The sequence below is a fragment of the Corylus avellana genome, chromosome 6 (genome assembly GCF_965113065.1).
Source record: "Corylus avellana chromosome 6, dhCorAvel1.hap1.2, whole genome shotgun sequence".
Lineage (NCBI taxonomy): Eukaryota > Viridiplantae > Streptophyta > Magnoliopsida > Fagales > Betulaceae > Corylus > Corylus avellana.
Window position 1 is genome coordinate 505,299 of NC_142495.1, and position 23,064 is coordinate 528,362.

Below are 23,064 nucleotides of genomic sequence, written 5' to 3' on the forward strand. Positions count from 1 at the left end.
CATAATTAATTTTATCCGTCCACTAATACAATCTGGAATTGGTAATTGTGATGACGAAATTTAAAAATGTAATTCAATAACTAACAGTACATGTTTAATGCTTAATGAACAACATTGAAGCTAACAAGCACATAAAGTCCCAAAATGAATACCCCAAATGTTTTTATATTACAAACATAAAACCAAAAAAACCCGACATATCACTTGATTATAAAATGGGTATGCGGGAAAAAGGCACTATGAAGAGATGTGATAAGTTTCAGCTTGTGATCATTGCGTGGCACTACTTCCACGGCTTCTTAGTACACGTGTACTACCACGATGTGATGATTCCGCTGTTGCTTCTGCCTGTGGTTCATGTTGGGATCCAAAGGATGCGTTAACAAAAATAATAATTATTTGCAGATACCAAAAAAATAAAAAAAAAAAGAAGAAAAAAGAAGAAAAACCGGAAATCAGTGTGAATATTACAAATTAAGCACAAGTATATGAGTTTTTTAAGTACAAAAAAAAACTGCAGACTAATTTACTAAATTAAATCACCAATTGCAAACATTCAGATATTAGTGGGCAGCTATGGAGTCATCGGGAAATAACAGTTTTGTTAATAAAAAAAAAAAAAATAAGAGTTTAAAAACTTGAATTTTACCTGTGACTGAGTAGCCCTACGTGTACGCACAGTTGGCTGTGATGACTCGTGGGCTTCTGCCGCTGCCTGTGATTCATGTTGGGATCCAAAAAATGCGTTAAAAAAAAAGGGGGAGGGCGCGGGGGAATCATCGTGAAATAAGAGTTTTCTTAACCACAAAAAAAACTTGAATTTTACCTGTGCCTGAGTAGCCCGCCGTGTACGTACACTTTGCTGTGATGACCCGGGGACTTCTGCCTCTGCCTGTGGTTCATGTTCGGATCCAAAAAATGTGTTAAAACCAAAAAAAAAAAAATGAGACAAATGCTTATTCACCATATGTAAACTTGATAGAACATTCAGATATCATGATTCTCGCTTATAGATGGACATCAAGTAAATAAGTCAACATCTATTTCCTACAACATAAGCATCAAGTTTAACTCAACAGTAAAGCTGTCTAGAATATACCCATGTAAGTAACTCAAAATACAGCAACCTTAGTAACCCAATGAGCATGTTTAAAAAACTCAAAAATATTTTCTAATTCTAATAGCCAAAACAACCCTTTATTTCAAGTAATTTCTATTCCACATGTAGCTTCCATAGCTTCATCTATGTACCACAACAAACCAATATAACCAAGCATTCTTAAGATACATCCTTCAACAACCAATAACAAGAATTATTTTTCATCTTCACAATCCAACTTATAATAATTTATCCAATCAAGTAACAACACTTCATCACTCACAAAACAATAAGAGATATCATGCCTTAATCAAGGGAAACATCCTCAAACCACCAAACAATTCAATCAAAACACCCATTTTCCATCGAAAACTCCACCAGAAATAACCCCAGAAATCCGTTACTTTAGCTTTTTCAGTTTCAGCCAATGTCTACAAATATCCAAGAAATCAACCCACAAATTTGTGTTCAACTCTCCCCAATCGGTATGGACCAAGAACTAAAACTTCATTTTAGCCATAAAACAAAAATCGGAAACCAACCCAAAACTAAACCATAATCTGTTAAACACAAATCAGAACATCAAAACAATGTCCATAAATTTCAGCATGAGAACATTCCACTAAATTTGGCCAAAACAACAACTAAATCAGTTCCATTGCCAAACCAAAAACTTACAAAAATCTACACAAAATTTCCAACACCCAATCAGAATCAGAGAGACAATCCAACAAGATCTACCTACAAAATTTAATAATTATTATATTACTTGTACAATAATAATTAAGTTAACAAATGTTGGAATTGTTTTACCTGTGCTTGAGCAGCATCTTTTTTCGGCTTATATTTCTTTGGTTTCCACCTCTTCCGATCCGGGTTCAAAGGTAAATGACAACCTTTATAATTATGCCCTAAACCCCCACAATTTCCACATTTAACGATATATCCACTACGGGTTAGCTTGTAGGGGTTAGTCGGCTCATCTACATCTTTTCGCCTACTAATCTTTGGTCGACCAGGAGCCCTTCTAATGATAGGTGGCTGGATTTCATCGCATGGATCATCAGCTGGCCATGTCTGTGGACCTTCCATGCCATACACTCGAGCTGCATATCCTTGCATATACTTGTCCATCTTGTAATAATCATCCAAATAATCCTCTGGTTTTTGTTTATGCATGTAAATTGCAGCACAAGCATGTGAGCAAGGGATCCCACTCACCTGCCATCTTCCACATGTGCATGTGAGATGATCTAACCGGACTAAACGCCGTGGCTCGTATATGTGCTCGATCTCAAACTCCAACTCATTCTGCCACCGACTAATACAATTCCTTGCATCGCTTTTTGACCTCTCCAATTTTTTCTGGATCTTTGGGCATATTGTGTAGTGCGTCGACCGGATTCCATTCCTTTTCTGCTGGAAGCGTGCCATTATTTGCAGACGAATTTCTTCAAGCATAGTCAGTATAGGCTTAATCCTAGCTTCCTTAATCCACGCGTTAAAGCTCTCAGCCAAGTTGTTTAATAACATATCACTTTTGGTTTGGCAGTTGAAAGCATGTCTGGACCATGATGCTTTAGGTACACCACTAAGGTAATCGTGTGCACCTTTCTCCATTGACATTATATTCCGCATGTGATGGTCAAACGCATAAACATTGGAGGCACGTGCAGCCCCCCACAACTCATCCTTCATAGCTTTCCCTGTGTAGCCTTTCGCTTTGAGGTTCGCATGTAGGTGCCGAACACAAAAGCGATGCTCAGCGTGTGGCAACACAGCCTCAACCGCAATTCCAAGCCCCTACACACTTAAATTTATGTTAAATTATATGTAATAACATAAAGGAATAAAATAATACAATAAGAACATAAATAGTATTTTACACCAAATACCTTCTGTCTGTCAGACATTATAGTCCAACCAAGTCCGCCATCTGGCCCGCATAAGTCCTCAAATAAAATGGCAATAAACCACTGCCATGAATCTCTTGTCTCTGCCTCGGCCACAGCAATTGCAATGGGGAACATATCGTCGTTGCCATCCTTGCCTATGGCACACAACAATTGCCCCCCATAGTCCCCCTTCAGATGACAAGCATCTAAACAAATTATGGGCCGACACCCATGTATGAACCCCTTCTTGCATGCATCAAGACAAATATACATCCTCTGAAAGAATGCTCCATCTCTGTGTACAAACGCACTACTACCAGGGTTGGTGCTGAGTATTGCCATTGCATATCGCCGTGTGAGGCGATATTGCTTAGAGTGCCTACCAAAAACTTGATGTAATGCCTCCTTCTTCGCTCTATAGCAACGATCAATAGGAACATCGACGTTAAGGTCTCTCTTCACCCTCTGTTTCAATGCATATGGTGTCCACGTGGGGTCATCCTTGAAGTCCCTCTTATAAGTGCGAACAAGATACTCCACATCGCATCTGGAGTTTTCGTATTGATTACCACAAATATGAACCGGGTAGTACGTCTTAATTTGAAAACAAGTCCTGGTAGCATCAGTAGAGGCATGAATCCTCCATGAGCAATGCCCTAATTTACAGACTGCACTCACCCTACTCGTGTCATTGTGCTTGTAGTTGTAATCAAACCCTTTCTGCACAGCATGCGTCTTCAGTGCCTTCTTGAATGAACCTGAATCTGCAAATTGATCCCCAAGCTCAAACGTCACTGGAATCTTCAAGTCATGCTTCAGATTGAACTGTCTATACCGCTTCCTTTTTTTTCCAACCTCGCCAGCGTCACTTTCTTGCAAACTTGCAAGACCATCACTTTCATCATCAGATTCCTCATCCCCCAAATCGGCTCCTTTCTCACCTATGTTAATGTCAGCTTTTTCCCACCATTTGGACGTCCCATCCTTCTCTTTTCTGACACCATCAGCATCATAGAAAAGGTCCTCATCCTCGCCATCAGTTGCTTCGAAGTCAGTCAACAGCTCCTTGATAACTTCATCAATATCCTCTTCCACTTTCTTCTTTCGTGGCCTACCACCACGTCCTTTTTTTTTTGTACCAGTTTCGGGCACGGTGTCTGCACCAACATTCGGATTGTCTTCCTCGTCCTGCAAAACCGGTTGAGCAACCCGTCTCCTTCTTCTTCTGCGTACTGAAAAAATATATACAAAAATTAAAATAAAAAACCAAAAACAAAAGAATCAACTAATTAAAAACCATAAATAATCATGACAACATAAAGTTAGTTGCTGGTGAATATTATTTCTAAAAAAATAAATAAAATAAGAATCCAACTCAATTTCAGTTTGTATGTACCTCCTCGGCTGGTGGTCGGTTCCCCGCTTGGTTTCTTGGATGGCGTAATAGAACGGGCAGCCTTAGTTTTAACTCGTGGGCTTTTGAAATGTCTTGATTGAGAATTTCCACCTTCTCCACCTTGACCTTGTACATCTCCATCTTGGCGTGCAGCATTAGGTATGTCCTCCATCCCTAAAAGAAACAATCAAATTTGTTGTTAGTCATTCGGGAAGGGAAGGCTAAGTGCTGTCATGATATATTATTTGAAAAACAATTAAGTTAACAAATAAGAAATAAGTATACTACCTTCAGCCCTAGGTATTTCATCCACCCTGTCACCTTCTCCATCTCCGTCATGAAGGGGAGGACTAGGTATCTCACCCACCCCGCCACCACCTTCTGCATCTACATCATGACGGGGAGCCGTAGGTATCTCACCCACCCCACCACCACCTTCTCCATCTCCATCATGCCGAGCAGTGCTAGGTATCTCACCCACCCCGCCACCACCTTCTCCATGTTGTCTTTCAACAGCTTCAAGAAATAAATGCTCCTCTACCATTATAGCACTGTCCACCATATGCTCAACATATAAATGAACATCTTGTGATCTGTACTCAGCCATAATATTTACAAAATCTACAACGTCTGCATCACTATTTAAAGATATCACTTGAGTATGTGGACTATCACCGACATTATACCAACATCTAAAGTCGCTCATGTATCCTAAGTCACGAACCAACTCTTTCACTTCCCACATACTAAAATAGTCAACATCATAGCCTTTCACTTCATGGACGTCGCCACCAATGTATTTAAATGGGGTATGGGTCATTGTCCCACCGTGGTGCATGATTATATTGACAGCCATATCTGTAAACATATAAAAAAGTGTAAGAAAAATATAAAAGAGTGTAAGAAAAAATGTTTGTCCATACAAGAAAACACAAAAACAATAATATCTATCTATTGCATGAAATAGATTACGTGCATGTTTTGGACTCAAGATGCCCAACTTAAGCTGATACATGTCCATCATGATTGCTAAATATTAAGAGAATGCGATATTTACATGATGTAAAAGAGCGTTTACAATAGACTATTTAAATAAAAGTTAAATTAGAGAAGAAAAATTTATTTTATCAAATTTAAAGAGCCACTTTTAAAATGAGACAAATTTCTTCCAAACTAATTGGGAGGAAATTTCATTCAACCTATTCTAACTTAACTTTTTCTCATTTAGTGTCTAAGAGCATCTCCATCAATAATAGTCCGAATACCTACCGAAAAATTACACTATCTACTTTAGCTACTACTTTTTCTCTATGATCTCTCCAACAAATTATCTATTTCTTTCACTACTTGCATTTAAATATTATTTCTCATTCTTATATCTTTGCATTTAAATGTTATATTCTTTTTTTTTTAAGTATACGTTGACATTGAAGTCATTAAATTATTCTTCCCAAATATTATATTGAAAAATATGGAATCAATTTCAAGTATTCAATTGCCATTGAAATCATGAAGTTATTCTCAAGCATTTAAAAATAAAAAATAAAAACGTGTAATCAATAGAGGACCATGTAAACTAGCAAATACAAAGCCATGAGTGTGATCAACAATAAGTATCAGAAAAACAAAGCAACATAAAACAACCGACCAAAGCAAAAAAAATGAAACTAAATGGAAATATCTAAAAAAAAAAAGGAATACAAGAGAAACAGGAATATCAATAAACAAAGGAACCCATTGATTTTTCGTCCATTGTTTATTATCTAGTGCGTGAAAACATTTCACTGTTCACACTAGGTGAAAAATCTGCAACTTAGCTATTCGGTTGGAAACCAAAAATGACTCAAAATAGTCAAATCTGACTATTTTAAGTCATTTGGCTACTCTTTTGGAGATGCTTTAAATAGGCTGATTAGTTTATTCACTATTCACACTATAAACTTTGGTTATTATTTGTTCTCTCTCACTTTCTTTATTTTACTCTCACTCTCTCCTCATCTTTTTTTTACTTTTTCTCACACAAAATAATATTTAAAGAAAGTAAATAGTATAACATGCAAGGTATTTTTTTCTTTGGCTCCAAACTGATAGAGATGCGATAACATGCAAGGTATGGAGATGTAAGCAAAAAAGTTTGTCGGTGTAAGCTCATGAAAAACAATTTCGATATATAAGTTAGTAGAAAAGAAAAGACGTAAATAATGTACAATAGGAATGTACGGTTGTAGGTATTTCCCTCATAATCGAAATTGCAACCAATTTAAGCGGTTATTCATTTTTAAATAACCGCAACCATAACCGATATGCCGATTAGCGGTTAATTGTAAATGATACAACGTTAATCATAATCTAATCCATAAAGTTCTTTCACTTTTTCCATTGCAATTAGAGTAACCATTCAAAATTACTGAACTTCACCAAATGTTGAGAGAAAAATTGAGTGAGCTAAAGCTTTTTTTCTGTTTTTTAACAGTATATTGGGCAAGTTGAGTTGTACATTAAATGGAAGGAAATTAAGCCCCACATAAAAAAATTGGTAGAATCCCTTCTGCCTAACACGACAAAATCAGTCTCTTTCCAGGACCATACAGTGCACACGAAAAAAACCAGTCTCTTTCCAGGACCACAACCAAGGTGGACCACACCCACTGCCAATCAACAATAATATTGGCTCAAAAGTGGAATATTCGACAGATGTTGGACAAAAATTGGTTGGGGATGGGGTTTCGACCAAAATCTTCCAACACAACAAGAAAATTCAAAACACAACTATTAAAGGCTTCCATTTCAGTCAATCAACAAAACCCATAGAGAAATTTCGGAAAATACCTTCGTCGAAACCGGATTTTTCCGATTCAAAATATTGTGAATCGACGGAAACCTAGCCGGAAAAGTGACGCCGAAATTGATGGTCCAAACGGTGGGTACTGTCGCCGGTGGCCTCTGTCGCCGGTGGGTTCCGTCTCCGGTGGTTCTGTCGCCGGCGGAGTCTGGGTCGGTGGCGTCTGCTACGTCGGTGGCTCGCCGCTGCTTCTATCGGGTGGGTTTCGTATGGTCCGTATGGTCCGAATGGGTTTCGAAAATAAACCCCTCAAGTTATATAAAACGCACCGTTTTGGATGGTCCAAAACGGTGAGTTTTATATCCTACGTGTCCAATGTGAACACGTAGGATACAAAAATTCCACGTAGGTGGACTTAAGTGAAACGGTTCGTTTCATTCAAATAACGGCAGTTACCAAAATTTAACGGTATGGAGTTTTTAGTAATTTCGAGTGACCCAAGGAGTAAATTTTCGAAAAAAAAAACCCAGGGAGTTTTTAAAAAAGGCGCGTTTACCTAAGGATTTTATATACAATTTCCCTTATTTTTATACGGAATATTACATATTGATCGACCCTTGCACTTATTGATCGTATAGTTTGTGATTGTATTAAATTATATATACAACTTGGCCCCTTTTTCTTAGTGGCTTATTTTTATTAAAATACCCTGTTGTTTTTAGTATTGCAGGACAATTTGTAATTGCCACATCAGTATTGTGGAACAATTGTGAAGTAAAAATATAATTTATAATATTACTTTGTTTTTTGGCCGATAAATAGATATCAATTTTTTAGTAAAAGCAGTGTGAGGACTGAGGATGGTAACATGCCTTAGTCTCGGCTTTAGGAAAAGTTGGATATGGACTATGTGTTCATTGGTCATATTATAGTTATGTTCCAAAATATGCTTAATTTTATTATGAGTGACACGTGTCCTAGTTTCACCGGATCTAATGTAGCACATTAACGGAATCAGTCAATTTTTTAAAAAAAGAATTTAATAGTAGGAATTAATATGTTATTTTTGCGTACCATATGGAGCTCTCAAAACATTTTAAAACTAAAAAAAACTTATTGCAAATCAGTAAAATCATAGAGATTAATTTAGCATGCATTTTTCCTTATAATTTTTGATTTGCGCTTGCTGACTCGGCCAAATATGCAATATTTGATACATTTTTGGAGGGCCTACATTTTCACTCCATCGAGTTGAACCCTGTAAGGGCAGATTTAAAACCAGCCATGTAAATTAAGGTCATTTTTGTTTTATAAGCAAGGGCTGTCCACAATTATAACCCTTTTCTTTTAATTCACTTGGGGAATTCATAAAAGAGAGAGAGAAAAAAAAAAAAAAAAAAAATTAAATTGTCGATCCATTGCTTTTAAGGTAAATTATGACACAAAATTGGGAAACCACATCTTGGTTGTTTTACGTACGTAGATACAATTATCACATATTACCAATTGTCCAAAAAAACTACTCATTGTATATTATAATGGTTGTTGTGAGGCTTTCATCTAATTGATATCAACATTATTGTCGTCATCATCATCACATGGACCTGTATTGTGTTGGATGTATATATATATATATATATATATAGATATATATATATAAAATAATTTATACAAACACAAGAAGAAATCAATCGTATATATATTCATAATCATATGGGCAATAACAAGAACAACACTCCAAGTAACACTGATCGAAATAATGATTCTGGAACAAGGGAAAATAGAACATAAGAATCCCTTATATGACAAATAAATTCATACGTATAAAACCTTCTGATCACGCCTGTAAAAAACACACAGATATAGAACCTAGGCAGAATCTCCAGACATTCAGAAAACGGTTGAAGTAGTGGAGCAAAGAACCATCCAATTACAATTAAGCTAGAAGAAAGATGCAATGGAAATGTGGCATCTCAAGGCCTGGTGGTTTAATTTGAAGGGGGTGGGGAGAGGAAAGGAATTGTTGGGATTGTTGCTGGAATGGTGGGGATTGAAGGGATTGTGGTTGGGATGGTGGGCATTGGAATATTTGGCAGCGGAGGTAGTGTGAATGTCGGAAGAGTTGGTTGAGTTGGTAGTGTAGGCAATGGGTTGGCAGGCAATGGTGGCAATGTGAGCTTTGGCAGAGTTGGTTGAGTCGGCAGTGTAGGCAATGGCATGCTAGGCAGGGGTGGCAAAGTAGCGGTAGGCAGTGTTGGCACAGACGGCAGTGGAGGCAACGTGACCTTGGGCAAAGATGGGATTGTAGGCAGTACCAATGCCGGAGGTGGAGCAGCCGGTGCCGGTGTGTCTAACAGGTGGCGCGCTGCTAAGCTCACATGGGTGCTTGAGAGTAACAATGCTACGACCAAAGACACAAGGAAATAGAAATGATCAGAAAATGCCATGGTTGGAGAGCAGCAGAAGGTTTGAAAAGCTGTTTCACTTTTAGTGTTGGAAAGATGTTTTTGATTAAAGAAACCACTCCAATGGGTATTTATAGAGGAAAAAATATTGAAGAATTCTGAGGACTCCAGAACCAGTACGTGTGTTTGATGAGATGTGGTTGGAGGGGGTGCCTAGAAACTTGGGGTTGGGTTAGTTCACCTTCCAAGCTTAGAATAATTGTTTGTTCAAACTATTGGCCAACCTCGAAGGATGGCTTGACTAATAGAACCCTATTGGAAAGCCAACCTACCAGTTTTTGAGCTATGACTCATCACTCTTTTTTTTTTCTTTTTTTCTTTTTTTTCTTTTTTTTTTAAAAAATTTATTCATTTTTTTTTTTTAAAAAAAAAAGATAGAGGAGGAGATTACAAAGGTGGATCCTTCCAACTCCGAATTAAAAAATTTAAGAAATAGGAAAAATCTTTGAGAATGCTTCATGGAAATTTGGAGGGATCGAATGACTAATTTTGCTTGGTTATGTGTTTAAACATTTGCGTTTCGGTGTTTTTTGAAAGTCATCCAACAAAGGAAATGGAAGAATAATGAGAAAGCTAGCTTCTACATTCTGCCATGCCAGTAGTCCTGCACGTACAAGCTTCTACACTGCAATGATAATTTACTTTTTCACCATATTTGAAATGAGACCTTATATTTTGGTTTAAGTACTTTATATGTTGCGACATTTATATTCTTGAGTTGGGTAGTAAAAAAATCCTATAATTTCAAGATTAGACCATAAATAACGAGATTATTGAATATTTTCAGGACTAGAATGACAAGCACACAATAAAATAGAACTAGCATATTTCACAAGACTGAAGAGTTGGTTTGATATTAAGATATGCTTACAAGAAAAAGGGCAGATATGTATGCATGCAAATAGCGCTTGTATTGTATTGTATTGTATTGTATTTATTTTTGCTGGGAGAGTTACATAGGGAAATTAAATTTCAAAATCTATAGCATAAATAAGGATCCAAGGACTCCTTATAAGACTCCATCGCGTCCAAGAGTCATTTTATTTATTGCAGAAGTAAAGGCAGAACAACAGCTTCTAAATTGATCATCCTTCAGCTCGATAGCGGCAGAGGGAGGTAAAATATAAGCTACTAACCCAGCTTTAGATTCGACAATGCATAGTAGAGTATAATGCCTCGATCACACTTAAGGCAATATTGGCAATGTCGGATTAGAATGGGCATGATTTCTTCGCTGTATCGGCAAAGGTACCCAATGTGACTTTGTTATAGTAGGTTGAGACGGCATTTTTGGCGATGGATGAAACGATGGGTTTGTCGGTTTGGCGTGCTGAGCGCGTAACGTGGGCAAATCATATGGGATCACAGACAGAGCCAAATCTGCAGTAAGTTCGGCTTGATGTAACGGCAATGTGGAGGGTAATGTGGTTTGAGGCAGTTTTGGCTGAGAGGGTGTTTGGGTGTTCGACAAGATTGGAAATGAAGACTTTGTTTGAGTAGGTTGATTCGACCCTTCTTGCAAAGGATGAGACTGTGAGAATGTTGTTTTGGGTTGGATTAGAAATGGGTGCATAGCTGCAGGCAACATGGGCTGATCATAGGGGATCGCATATGCGGCTGGACCTGCTGGTGTGTCGAAAAGGTGGCGAGCTGCTAGGCTCACATCGGTGCTTGAGAGTGACAATGCTAAAATCAAAGTCGCAACCAAGATATGGTTACAGAAAAAAGCCATGATGATTGGGGAGAGAGCTTGTAGTATGCGTTTGTATGTGTTTTGAAGAAGAACAAGTATCCATTGGGTTTTTATAGAAAATATATATATTTATGTTGAAGAATCCAAAGGTTTAGAAATTTGATGAGTAGTAGCTGCGTCAAGTTTTGAGAAGCATTGGTTGCATGGTTAACATCACTCCATTGATTGATTCCAATTTCAAACATAAACTAAGTTAAACCAATGCCTTCAACACACTTAATTATCTAGCCAATGGGCTATTGAACTAGCCGTGGACGCAATCAATTTGGCGCTTCACCCATATGCATGGCTCGTCTCACCATTTGGCCTTTCAAGCATGCTAATGGGTGATCACTGATAGATCAACCCAAAACAACAACTATATATCATGTATAGGGGAAATATTAAATTTAATTTCTAGTTAATTTTCAAGTGATTTTAATTTAGTCTACTCTGGATTTTCGTTAATATATAAATTAAGAGAATAAATGTTTACCAGATGGATTAATTGTTTCTATATTCTTCAAACTCCCCTAATTGATCCATACACGTAAAACACGAGTGAAAAATAATGAGCCATATAATTAAAATCTTTTTCTCATATTGTTTAAATAATAGTTGTGAAGTTTATTCCGTTTATGACTGTTCAAAGAGATGAAATGTATTTGAGAATTTACGAACAATTTGTTAACAATTGTTCTTTACAATGTATTATTATATATATTAACCTATTTTAATTTAAATCAACATCCCTTGAAATTTGTTGTTTAAATTGTATGCAATTAAGGCAATTTGAGATAGTTGGGCGTCGTGCTCCAAATTGTTCGAGGCAAATAGACTCTGCACTTGCCCTCTATGTGAGAATTATCCAAATTGCATGCACTTCCTTAATTCTTTGTATATAATTATTATTGTTATGTGGACCGACTTTTAATTTTTGAAATATTTTCGGATAGGTCACGCTTTAGCATAGACTATAAGTTATGAAGTTTTAACCTTTCTTCATATATTTTTTTTTCCCTTTTTCATTTAACAATAATACTATAATAGATTGGACCGATAAATTTCTTCAACCCAATCTAAAAAAAAACTTTGTCCATCAATTTGAGGAGAAGCTCATGGGTAACATAAAAAAGAAATCATAATTCAATAATCATAAGAACGATTACAATAACAATAACACTCACAAATGACTCTGATCAAATACAAAAGAATGACTCTACAATGATAGAAATAAATCATCGGAATCTCTTACACAAAAGAAAATTCAAATGGCCCCGCTCAAGTGTGTAAAAAAACACAAATATATATAGAACCACACAGGTTCCAACGTATTCGAACACAAATTTAAACAATACAAGTACTGTCGCAAAGAATCATCCAAATAAAGCCAAAGGACAGAAGAATGGAAATGCATGTCGCATCTCAAGGATTAGTTCTTCAATTTGATGGGGGTGGGGCGAGGAAAGGAATTGTTGGGATTGTCGACGGAATGGTGGGGATTGAAGGGATTGTGGTCGGGATGGTCGGAAATGGAGTAGACGGCAGCGGAGGTAGTGTCACCTTCGGAAAAGTGGGCATGGTTGGCAATGTTGGGAGTTGGGTGCTTGGCAACGGCGGCAATGTGGATGCCGGAAGAGTTGGCAGCGTAGGCAATGGGTTGGCAGGCAATGGAGGCAACGTGGGCTTTGGCAAAGAAGGTTGAGTCGGCAATGTTGGCAGCGGTATGCTTGGCAATGGTGGCAATGTGGCTTTAGGTAGTGTTGGCACTGATGGCAGAGGAGGCAACGTGGGGTTGGGCAGAGATGGGATTGTAGGCAGTGTCAGCGCCGGAGGTGGAGCAGCTGGTGTGTCCAAGAGGTGGCGAGCTGCCAGGCTCATATCGGTGCTTGAGAGTAACAATATTGCTATGAACATAGAAAGAGGGAAACAATACTTGGAACAGGCCATGGCTTCAATGAGAGAGGAGCAGCTAGGTTTGACAGTTGGCGAGTGGGATGAATTGAAGAGTGCATGCAGTACTTGGTGGTATTTATAGATCGCCAAATCAATGTGATCATGTGAGTTTGATAAGATGTGGTTGTAGGAAGTGGGAAAGAAAGTACATTAGTTAGCTAACCTTCCAAAGTAGACACATTGGAGGTTCAGAACCGCTAACTAAAGTCATAACCCAAGAAAAAATATATATATTGCTGAAAGATATATGCAGACCAACCTGTGTAATGACTCATCAAAATATGTCAATGAGTTATTGAACGACTTTAATTGGGACCAACAAAATATGTAGTGGGGTTCACCAAGTAGCTCACTTCTCCAACTCATAATTTGACTACCATTTCTTTGTAATATAAGATTAGGATCTCAAGTCTCAACAATATGCTTTTCAGATTGTCACAACAAATGTCTATGGGCCGGATCCGTCTGTCCCAACAGATTGGTGATCATGAGATCTGTTCAAGTAAGATAAAGTCTTAAAAGTTCTGTTTGATAATGAGATTAAAAACAACACGTATACGTGCTAATTCCTAATAGAAAATAGATGATCACCTAAATTTGAAAATTGGGAAATGGTTTGTGAATGATATCTATGATTTAAGTACAATCTCCTTAAGACTTAAACTAAATAATGAAAGGGACCCATGTGTAGGATCCATATGGATTCTACAATGAGATAACAAGAAAAGTTGATAAAATTCATTAATGTGTCATATCAGCATCAATTATAGTGTTACACATGCCACTTATATAAAATTAGAAAAAATATATATAAAGAAAAAAAGGCCCATTGGGCCAAATTCACATTATTTCCACCGGACCTGCCATCATATAAGTTTTATGTGGATGCGTGGACAAGGGAAATGAGGATGTCCGATCTTCATCAGCGAGAGGACGTGTTGAAGCTGAACAACAAGAGAGGGAAATGAGATTGCTGCCATCATGCAATGTGCATGTCTGTGATGTGCACTCTCATTGAATAATTAAACAAGGTACCTCATAAAATTGCCAAGGCGTTTAGCCACCCAAACGGGTTGCTCAACTAAATTCTTTAAACCTGATTTAGAAGAAAACTCTCTCCATATATATATATATATATATTCTTATATTATAGAGGACATATATTTTATTGTTATTGGTGTTGATATGACACTCTAATCATTTTGGTCAAAATTTGAAATGGAAGTTCAGGCTGGAGAATTATACTTCATTTAATTTTATTACTGGGAGTTTTAAGCCACATTCTAAACCATAGGGAGCTCTTTACAAATTAATACACCAAATAAACTAATTTTACATTTTTTTCCTTAATTAAACTTTAGTGGGTTAAGGCAACATATTCTAGTTGTCCTTCCTCTTTTTCCCCTTCCATTTCTTTTAGCAATGAAAGTGATTAAGGCTATTTTTGTTTTGATGGATGGAAAAGGTTTTATCTATTTTTCGATATTTGGTACAATAAAAAATCTTGGTCAAACCGAAAGCATTTTCGGTCGACCAAAAAAACCTCATTTAAGATATGTAAAATGGTTTTTTTTTCGTAAACCATTTTTTAAGTTTGATCTTCTATTTCTCGCATGTACTCTCTATTGTAGTTCATTTTCCACCGATGTTGGAGGTAACCAAAATCCGTTATCGAAGTTTCTATGAAGTCAAGGGCCTTTGCTGATTGTCAATACGAGTCAAATGCTAAAACGAATCAATGGAAGATAGAGGCTCAAAATTAATAAAAAGATGTAATCATATTCGTAAGGACAACAATGACATAATATAACAATCCGTCTGACTGAAATGAGTAAAGAATGACTCCACAATAATAATACAAGCATATATAGTATAAACCTCACACAAGCCTGTAAACACTCTTGTCTAGGCTAAAAAAAAAAAAAAAAAAAAAAAAAAAAAAAAAAAAACATATGTAGAGCCGAGTCAGAGTCTTCAAGTAGTGGTGCAAACACAGAACCATCCAACAATGGGAGCAGGAGAAAGTGAATGGTCCGATGGCTTTTCAAGGACTACTAGTTCAGTTTGATGGGGGTGGGGAGAAGAAAGGAATTGTTGGAATTGTTGTTGGAATGGTGGGGATTATTGAAGGGATTGTAGTTGGGATGGTGGGCAATGGAGTGGCTGGCAGAGGAGGTAGAGTCACCTTGGGAGCTGTTGGCAAAGTTGGTTGAGTTGGCAATGGTGGCAATGTGGCTTGAGGCAGTGTTGGCTGAGATGGGAGTGGTGGCAAAGTGGGCTTTGGCAGAGTTGGCTGAGTCGGCAAAGTTGGCAATGGCATGCTAGGCAGTGGGGGCAATGTGGCTTTCGGCAGTGTTGGCAATGAGGGCAAAGGAGGCAATGAAGCCTTTGGCAGAGATGGAATTGTAGGCAGCGCCAATGCTGGAGGTGGAGCCGCAGGCGTATCCAAAAGGCTACGAGCTGCCATGCTCATGTCGATGCTTGACAATGACAATGTCATAATCAAAGACAATAGGAAAAAATGAGTAGAACCAGCCATTGTTTGGTAGGGGACCTGAGACAGCTTGTTCTTTCTCAATATATGGGGAGCTTTGATCTAGTTATATATTTGTGCTTTGAGTCGAAGGCAGGCAAATTGGTATTTATAGAGTGGAATGTTGAAGGGTTCCAAGTGTTTGATGAGATGTAGTTGGAGAATCGTGGGAGAAATTCTCGTTAGTTCACCTTCCCAACAAGACTTTAAAGCCTGTCAAACACAACCTACCGGTCCTACCTGCCCTCTCAGGGGATAACTTAACAAAAGCAATCTGTTATGGAAGCAAATTTCGATGACTCATTACCTCTCACAAATTTGATGATGGTGATTGATGATGCTTCTAGATTATTGCAAAATTAAATAAAATCTATGTGCAATCAGCCAATGGTATTAATTGGCTCAGGGCCCACCCATGTCACCTGATCAGAATTGAAGAGTTGAAGAAATTTCCTTTCACCAGTTTAAAGAAAACTTCAAATCTTTCTTTTCACTAAAGCCCATCTTCTACTGACATCAAACACAATGAGAATTATCATTTTCCGTAACATTCATGTTGTGGTGGGGGTTGGTCTCAATTTTTTTGGCTAACCCATCAATACACTCTATTGACATTAAACATAATTACAAATGCCAATCTTACCAAGCAGCCCAATCACGTTTTACTTGAACATAGTCAGATAGAACTATTACCTAATTGATTGTTCAAAACAGAGGAGGAAATAAAGAAGGAAGAAACATAGAAACTAGATATAGGCTTTGGAATCCCTCCCCCCCAAACAGGAAAAAAAAAAACCCTTGAGGATCATCCAACCATTGAAAAATAACACTAGCAGCTTTTTAAACTACCACCTTCGGATGTCTTTTTAGCCATGGAGTTCATGTATAGACACATGAGTTTCACTTGCCGCCAGTGAAAAAATCATTGAAAGATTGGGAGAGAATTCTAATTATTTTTTCATTAGAGACAATCTTCACAGTTTATTTTTGCACAGAAAGATTTCCAATGATTTTTTCACCGAAGGCCGGCCAAACTCTTAGACATGTATGCTACTCCTCCATAAAGGGAGAAAAGTAGATATAATACAACATGTGAAGCCTAATGAAATTCTACCATGTACCTAAATCTACATTCTTAACCATCATTATTAATTTGTTCACTCCTATAATTCATACAGTTCCCAACTCCTCATCGAAGTGACAATATAATCATCAAGTGAACCGTGGGTCCTTGCTGATCCCTGCCAAAATAGGCCTCTCTATGACCACCTTCAAAGCTCTCCTTAGCATCACAATCCCTTCATTTCTACCACCCAACCCTCGCACCCACAAAACACACTTGGTCCTCCCACCCACCGTCACCATCTCAGTCTTCACCACCCTCCCTTTCACCGTCCTCACTGCCTTTGCCACCGTCGACATCAATCCCGGCCTATCCTCACAGCTGAACGTGACCTTCACCTGCCTCTGCTCATCATCACAGCTTTCCAAACTCAGCTTGTCCATCTCACCCGGGAACACACAATCCTTAGCCCCGCTACCACAACAAACTCCTTCCAATGCCGAAACTGTCTTTCTCAGCTCCCTCACTTGCCGGACCGTCTCTGATAGCACCGCCGCCTTGTCCATCTGTTGTTAAGATAGAAGACATCTTCTTTGTCACATGTTTTGATGCCGAAAACAGAGAAACCAAGTTTACTTACTTTGATTAAGTTTGGAAGGATATTGCGAAGAGTGGCGTATTGGCCATTGATTCGCATCCTACGCCTCCTCTCTGCCTCGCTGTGTTTCTTGGCAGCGAGTTGTTTGGCCTCAGCTTTTGATTTTGGTTTGGAGAATGAAATTTTATTGCTGATGGTTTTGGCTGAGAAAACTCCTTGAGAGAAGCTATTTTGAATTGTACGTGCTTCTGACTTGTAATAATTTTGAAACTGTTGCATGTTTTGTTCTAACTACATGTGTAAAATCAAGAAATGAGGCAAACTAATACAAGATAAGATGGCAAAACAAAGAAACCAAAATGTGCTGCTGCACACTAGCGGATGCAATCCCATGAAATTCAGGCAGAGAATTTCAGGGGATCCTGATCGTATATTCACAGAGAGAAAGATGACATGTTACCTGTCGCAGTAAGGCCATGGGAGTGAGAATAAATTTGCCTCTGCAGAATGTGCCCGTAAGAATAAACTATGAGGAAGGAGATTTGCCTTCTGTGGAAGTGTTCTCTAGATAGAGATCGAAGAGAGGCGGGAGAGAGAGTAAATTGCTAATGGAAATATTTATGGCTCCAGCTAAAGCAAATTTAATGAGGTGGTTTAAATATGTTTCCTTCTCTGAGCGTGAGATGGTATATATATTTGCAATTAAGTTAGGAAGATTGAGAATTAAACCAAATAATTGGATTTAACACCCCGGTTGATTTTATGCTTAAATTTCAGATCATCTAATCTAAAAATGAATGATATGGTCTGATTTTTTCTCCAAGAAAAATCTGAAAGCGGATTTCAATCTTCCCACTTACACCTCCTAATTTCTCTTCTCTCTCCCCTCATGCTTCTTTCAAGACCTTCATGGCCATGGAAGTCGGTCCATGGCCGTGAACTTGAATATTATGTCCGCAATGGGGTAATTTAGGGTACGTAGGTTCTTAGAAGGAACATGAACCTCCATCAAACAAAAGTTTGAAAATAAATTTCTCTTTATATCAATATTATTAATAAACTTGATTTAAATAGACTTACAGCAGTAGTAACTGACTCCTAATGCAAAACAATTCAAAGACTCCTGAACTCTTAAAATATAAAATAACTTACAATTGAAGACTCGTACTTATTATAACAGACAAATGGACTTAGCATAGAGGGACTATAACAATGGACAAGACATTTTTTGCTGAGTAAATTAAAGCAGGAGAAGAGTGGATGACAGATGAGACAGCCTAGACTGCTCCTTTGGAAAGGAATTATAACATATTAACAAGCTCGGCAAACAGGAATTTGACTAAAAGAGAAAAATGATGGAATTTCATGTGGAAAATCTACTCACTTTCTTGCCAATTGTCTATTAGTATTTGGCATTCACTATTTGGCAAGTGCAATTTACCTTGTGGCTATTCCTTCTGGTAGGATATGTTTCATGGTGTCACTAGCTAGCAGTTTTAAGGGCGAGTTTCTTGGTGTTGGTGACATCACAGTTAAGCTCATGCTGGAATCTCCCATACCAGGAAAGGAATTCTAGATTGTTCTCCCAAAGGATAAGAAATGCTATTAGTGTGTTCATGGACATTATGTAGCATGTCAGACTTAGAGTACTTGATTCTCTTATTGGATTTCCTCAGTCCTGTATTAATAGGTGGTTAATGTGATCCTAGGGTTTCTCTAATACCATTTTGCCTAATGTCTAACTAGGCTGGCTAATGGTGTGTTTGGTTGCATTGGCAATGGCCCATGGTGGGCAGGAAAATCATTCACAATGGGCAGTAAAAAACCAAGAAGAAAATCATTGAGAATTGTTCCAAGACATTTTTTTCATCTAGAAGATTAGAAAACTATACCATAATCACAGCATTAGCTTTATGAACTACATAAATTCATAATCAAAGCAAACTGATCCCAATAGCAATTCACCTTCAGGCAACCAAAATACAAAAAGGCAAAGACTAGTTGCTGAGTAAGACCCTATATTAGATAATTAGATTGACAAAAAGGTACTTCCTTTCTCTTAATCACTGCCGACCCAATACTACACCAACAAAAATATCATCATCCCCCTCAAAGAACTCCAACTCATCCTCACCAGAGTCACCACATTCCACATTCAAATTTATTCTTTCCATTCCATTCTTCCTACCACTCATCCCTCTCCCCATTATCTTCGCAGTGTTCCTCGCCACAGTCTTCACGTTCTTCATCACCCGCCGGCCCGCCTTAGTCTTCACATTCCTCATTCGCGCATTCCCTTGAACGCTGTCGTTTTTACCCTCACCATCACCATCATTCTCTGCACCCTTTTCACATCCCACAGGAAAACAGCCCCAGCCACAATGGTAGTAGTTCTCCTCCCCCACGAGTACGCTCTGTGGTGGCGATTTGATCGACACCCCATGAAAGGCCCGCTGACAATTCTGGCACCTCAGGCAACACTCCTCGTAAACCTTCTCGTACTCGTACATGCAGTAACAGTACGGACACAGGGTCCAGAATGTTTCTTTGTTCTCGCTAGTCTCGGTCCCTTTCTTTTCGGGACCGTTGATTTCGCTCTCGTACCGGGTTTTCTTTTCCGGGTCGGACAGCACGGACCAGGCGTCGCGGACGAGGACCCCGGCCTCCTCGGAGAATGCGAACTTGTTGACGGTCGGGTTCAGGAGGGTCGCCAGCTTCTCGAACTGGGTCCAAAGGAGCTCCCGGTTCCCGGAGTCGGAGCGGCGGACTTGGAGAATAGAGAAGTAGTCCAGGAGGCCGTTTCCGAAGCGGCGCTCTGCGGCGAGCAGGACGTCGGCGATGGCGATGATCTGGTCAGCGACGGAGGAAATCCTCAGGTCGGAATCTCGGGCTTCGAGGGCGTAACTTCGGCAGCTGCGTAGGTCTCGTTGGGTCAGGAAGTTCGCGGATAGTTCGAGAAGATATTTGGGTCCGAGTCCCTTGCTTGCTCCCTTCATTTCTCGCCGTTTGGGATTTTTTTCAGGCGATGGGGGGGAACAAGAGGGAGGGAATGGCATTTTAACCGGATTACGCAGTGGACGATAATGGGCATGAGCTTTTTTATGAAATTACGGGTTTGTACAATGACTAGTGTGTATCTGAGCCTTACAATTCCGGGAGATCATAGACGCGGACGGTTACGATGGGCGTAGAGTCTGAGTTTGTAGAGATGGGGTGTTTTGGTCTTTTGCTCGGAAGGAAGTTAATAAGGTCCGGGTCCCTATGCTTGATTGCTTGAAGCGCAATCTTTTTCTGCTTCTGTGCTCTGAAGAGTGAGCCGGGTGGCAGTGGACTTTTGCCAAATATGGTTAGGGAACGCATCGGTCAAAAAGACTTTTGATTTTCCAACGGCGTCGTCATTATGGACCACATCCGGTGGTGCACGCTGCAGTTCCGTACATAAGGGCTCAGGTGTGATGGCCCTGATGGGAAAAGTAGGCTTCATTTATTTTCTTTTCATGAATAACAGCTTTTGTCTTTTCTGCTCAGTCAAATTAAGAGACAAAGCCATTTACTAAACGCATGTAAATAGTTTTGTTGTGTTTTTTTTTTTTTTTTTTTTAATAATCAAAAAAAGTGATTGGTACGATATAAAGGTCAAATAATATTTAAATTTTTTGTTAAAAAAAAAAGTGAATAAAGTTGTTTGATTTTTTTGGGAAAAATGAAAAAAATGGGAGAAATGGTTTTGTCAACACAAACTTTGTTAATGTATTTTCAGCAATGTTTTTTTGTTTGAAAAAAATGGTCTCATCTTCTTCCTTTCTTTATTTTGGGGCCTTTTCTAGCGTAATAGTGAATGAAAGTTCATGCATGGTATGTCGAATTCCGCTCTTGTTTTGAGAACTAGGGTTATTTTTTTATCTTTTGTGTGACATAAATGTGAAAATTATTTATGTGTCATGAAAATTAAGTTGCGTTTTAAATTGTTTGTTAATGAATTATTATTGAAAACAGAAAGCAAAAAAGACAAACTAACCAGCAAATTTTATTGGCTTTTAATCCCGTTTGTTTCTTTGTTCAAAACGATGGAAGAACGTTGATATTGCAGCATGTGTTCATCACTTTTGACCAAATTACGTAGTCATGTGGCCGCTGGCCGGTGGCCCCAATGCGCTGCAGCCTATTGGGCGTAGTTATGCCTGAGCCTCGAACACCAGTGCGTATTGGGCTGTGGCCCAATTTCTACATCGGCTGGTGAATGCTGCATTGGGCTGAGCCTTCCGACCCAGAGCAAGAAATGGGCTCAGAGTGCTCCGTTTTCGATAGTGTCCCAGTGCCCACTGCCCGCCAATCCACATATGCTATTAGAGCTTAATTCATCATGATTTCCCTGAGCTTAAGCAATAATAGGATTTTTGATACACAGATAATATGACAATATGTAGCCACAATAAAACAAGTTGTCTAAGTAATCTCCATGACAAAGTAAAAAAGAAACGCTTCTGTCGAGCTTGCAATAACCGACATTCAGACAACCAAATAGATTGACAGTGACCCCCACATGTTGGTTGAGCTAACGAGCCTCAAAACCAGGGCAGAGGAGATACGGCTGTCGATTGCAGAAGCCAACAAATCTTTATTCTACAAAGCTACTTATTAGCCCATCTATTGCCTCTTCAAGACATTTTTCTTGCCACTTTTCAAGAACCTCCACTCCTACATACCAGCCAGTCCCCCCACCCTAGACATGCCCCCATCACCAGCCTCACGGGAAAGTTGCCACCCAGCACTAGTTTATCTCCCCATTCTAACTGGTCAAAAGCTTTTACAATGTCCTATCTATCAATAATTGCTGACCCTTGCCAACAAAGATAAGGATTCAGATCCCTTGCAATACCATGCATTCTATTGGGTGATTCACAAAGCAACACGTCAATGCATACAGTAGTATTTGTTGTAAGTGCACTTATGAGTGTTGTGTTCCACATCAAGAAAATATTAAAAAAAAATAGTGTTTAATATATCTAAGTGAACTTTAATTCATTAGTTTAAGTTTTTGAATTAGAGTTGTGTTCAATTATATATATTAATGTACTGACATAATTACACCCAAATGAAATGTATTTTATAGGGTGGAATACATATATATGAATCCTCCAAACAAACACTTTGAATCAAGCAGTCAACAAAGTGGATGACAGGTCTATACATACATAGATATCTTTGTTTTGTCGAGCAACCTTCATGGTAGTCTTGAACTTTGCGCCGAGTCTCACCTTTTGCTCTTGTACTCGGGGCCCTGGTAATGCTTAATATGGTATGGTTTTCTGGTAGACACGTGGTATTGTACAAATAGTAGCATTTCCTTTCGGGCATTCAATCAATTAAAGGAGGTAAATGATTTCATGTCAATCAAAATTCACATCGAGAGTTGAACCCAATTTCTGTGCTCAGAGTCCCCTGCAGTCTGCAACAAAAATGATCTGTAATGAAGCTGTCGATGGCTACGGATGTTTTGTTTTCTCGCAGCTCACTTATGCATGGCTATATGGCTATATGTCTT

At 38.6% G+C, this 23,064-nt stretch overlaps 6 protein-coding genes across 6 annotated transcripts; all 6 read right to left on the bottom strand.

Annotated features, from left to right (window-relative positions):
• Positions 1-248: 248 nt before the first annotated feature.
• LOC132190960 (uncharacterized) lies at positions 249-3,144 on the bottom strand. The gene is made up of 5 exons (XM_088517931.1): positions 2,995-3,144; positions 1,913-2,902; positions 827-892; positions 650-715; positions 249-348 (listed from the first exon to the last, which is right to left on the bottom strand). Exons 1-5 carry the CDS (start codon positions 3,127-3,129, stop codon positions 271-273), a joined length of 1,335 nt encoding a protein of 444 aa, XP_088374057.1. The 5' UTR covers positions 3,130-3,144; the 3' UTR covers positions 249-270.
• A 5,748-nt stretch (positions 3,145-8,892) lies between these two features.
• LOC132186455 (uncharacterized) lies at positions 8,893-9,657 on the bottom strand. The gene has a single exon (XM_059600431.2). It carries the CDS (start codon positions 9,617-9,619, stop codon positions 9,161-9,163), a length of 459 nt encoding a protein of 152 aa, XP_059456414.2. The 5' UTR covers positions 9,620-9,657; the 3' UTR covers positions 8,893-9,160.
• Positions 9,658-12,562: 2,905 nt separating this feature from the next.
• Positions 12,563-13,345, bottom strand: LOC148584759 (uncharacterized). The gene has a single exon (XM_088517932.1). It carries the CDS (start codon positions 13,317-13,319, stop codon positions 12,810-12,812), a length of 510 nt encoding a protein of 169 aa, XP_088374058.1. The 5' UTR covers positions 13,320-13,345; the 3' UTR covers positions 12,563-12,809.
• Positions 13,346-15,380: 2,035 nt separating this feature from the next.
• LOC132186456 (uncharacterized) lies at positions 15,381-15,913 on the bottom strand. The gene has a single exon (XM_059600432.2). The coding sequence runs from the start codon at positions 15,862-15,864 to the stop codon at positions 15,385-15,387; it is 480 nt and encodes a 159-aa protein (XP_059456415.1). The 5' UTR covers positions 15,865-15,913; the 3' UTR covers positions 15,381-15,384.
• A 1,157-nt stretch (positions 15,914-17,070) lies between these two features.
• Positions 17,071-17,997, bottom strand: LOC132186457 (transcription factor bHLH131-like protein). Its single transcript, XM_059600433.2, has 3 exons — positions 17,980-17,997; positions 17,562-17,810; positions 17,071-17,487 (listed from the first exon to the last, which is right to left on the bottom strand). Exons 1-3 carry the CDS (start codon positions 17,995-17,997, stop codon positions 17,071-17,073), a joined length of 684 nt encoding a protein of 227 aa, XP_059456416.2.
• A 1,582-nt stretch (positions 17,998-19,579) lies between these two features.
• Positions 19,580-20,524, bottom strand: LOC132188838 (uncharacterized). Its single transcript, XM_059603403.2, has one exon. The coding sequence runs from the start codon at positions 20,513-20,515 to the stop codon at positions 19,583-19,585; it is 933 nt and encodes a 310-aa protein (XP_059459386.2). The 5' UTR covers positions 20,516-20,524; the 3' UTR covers positions 19,580-19,582.
• Between the last annotated feature and the right edge of the window lie 2,540 nt (positions 20,525-23,064).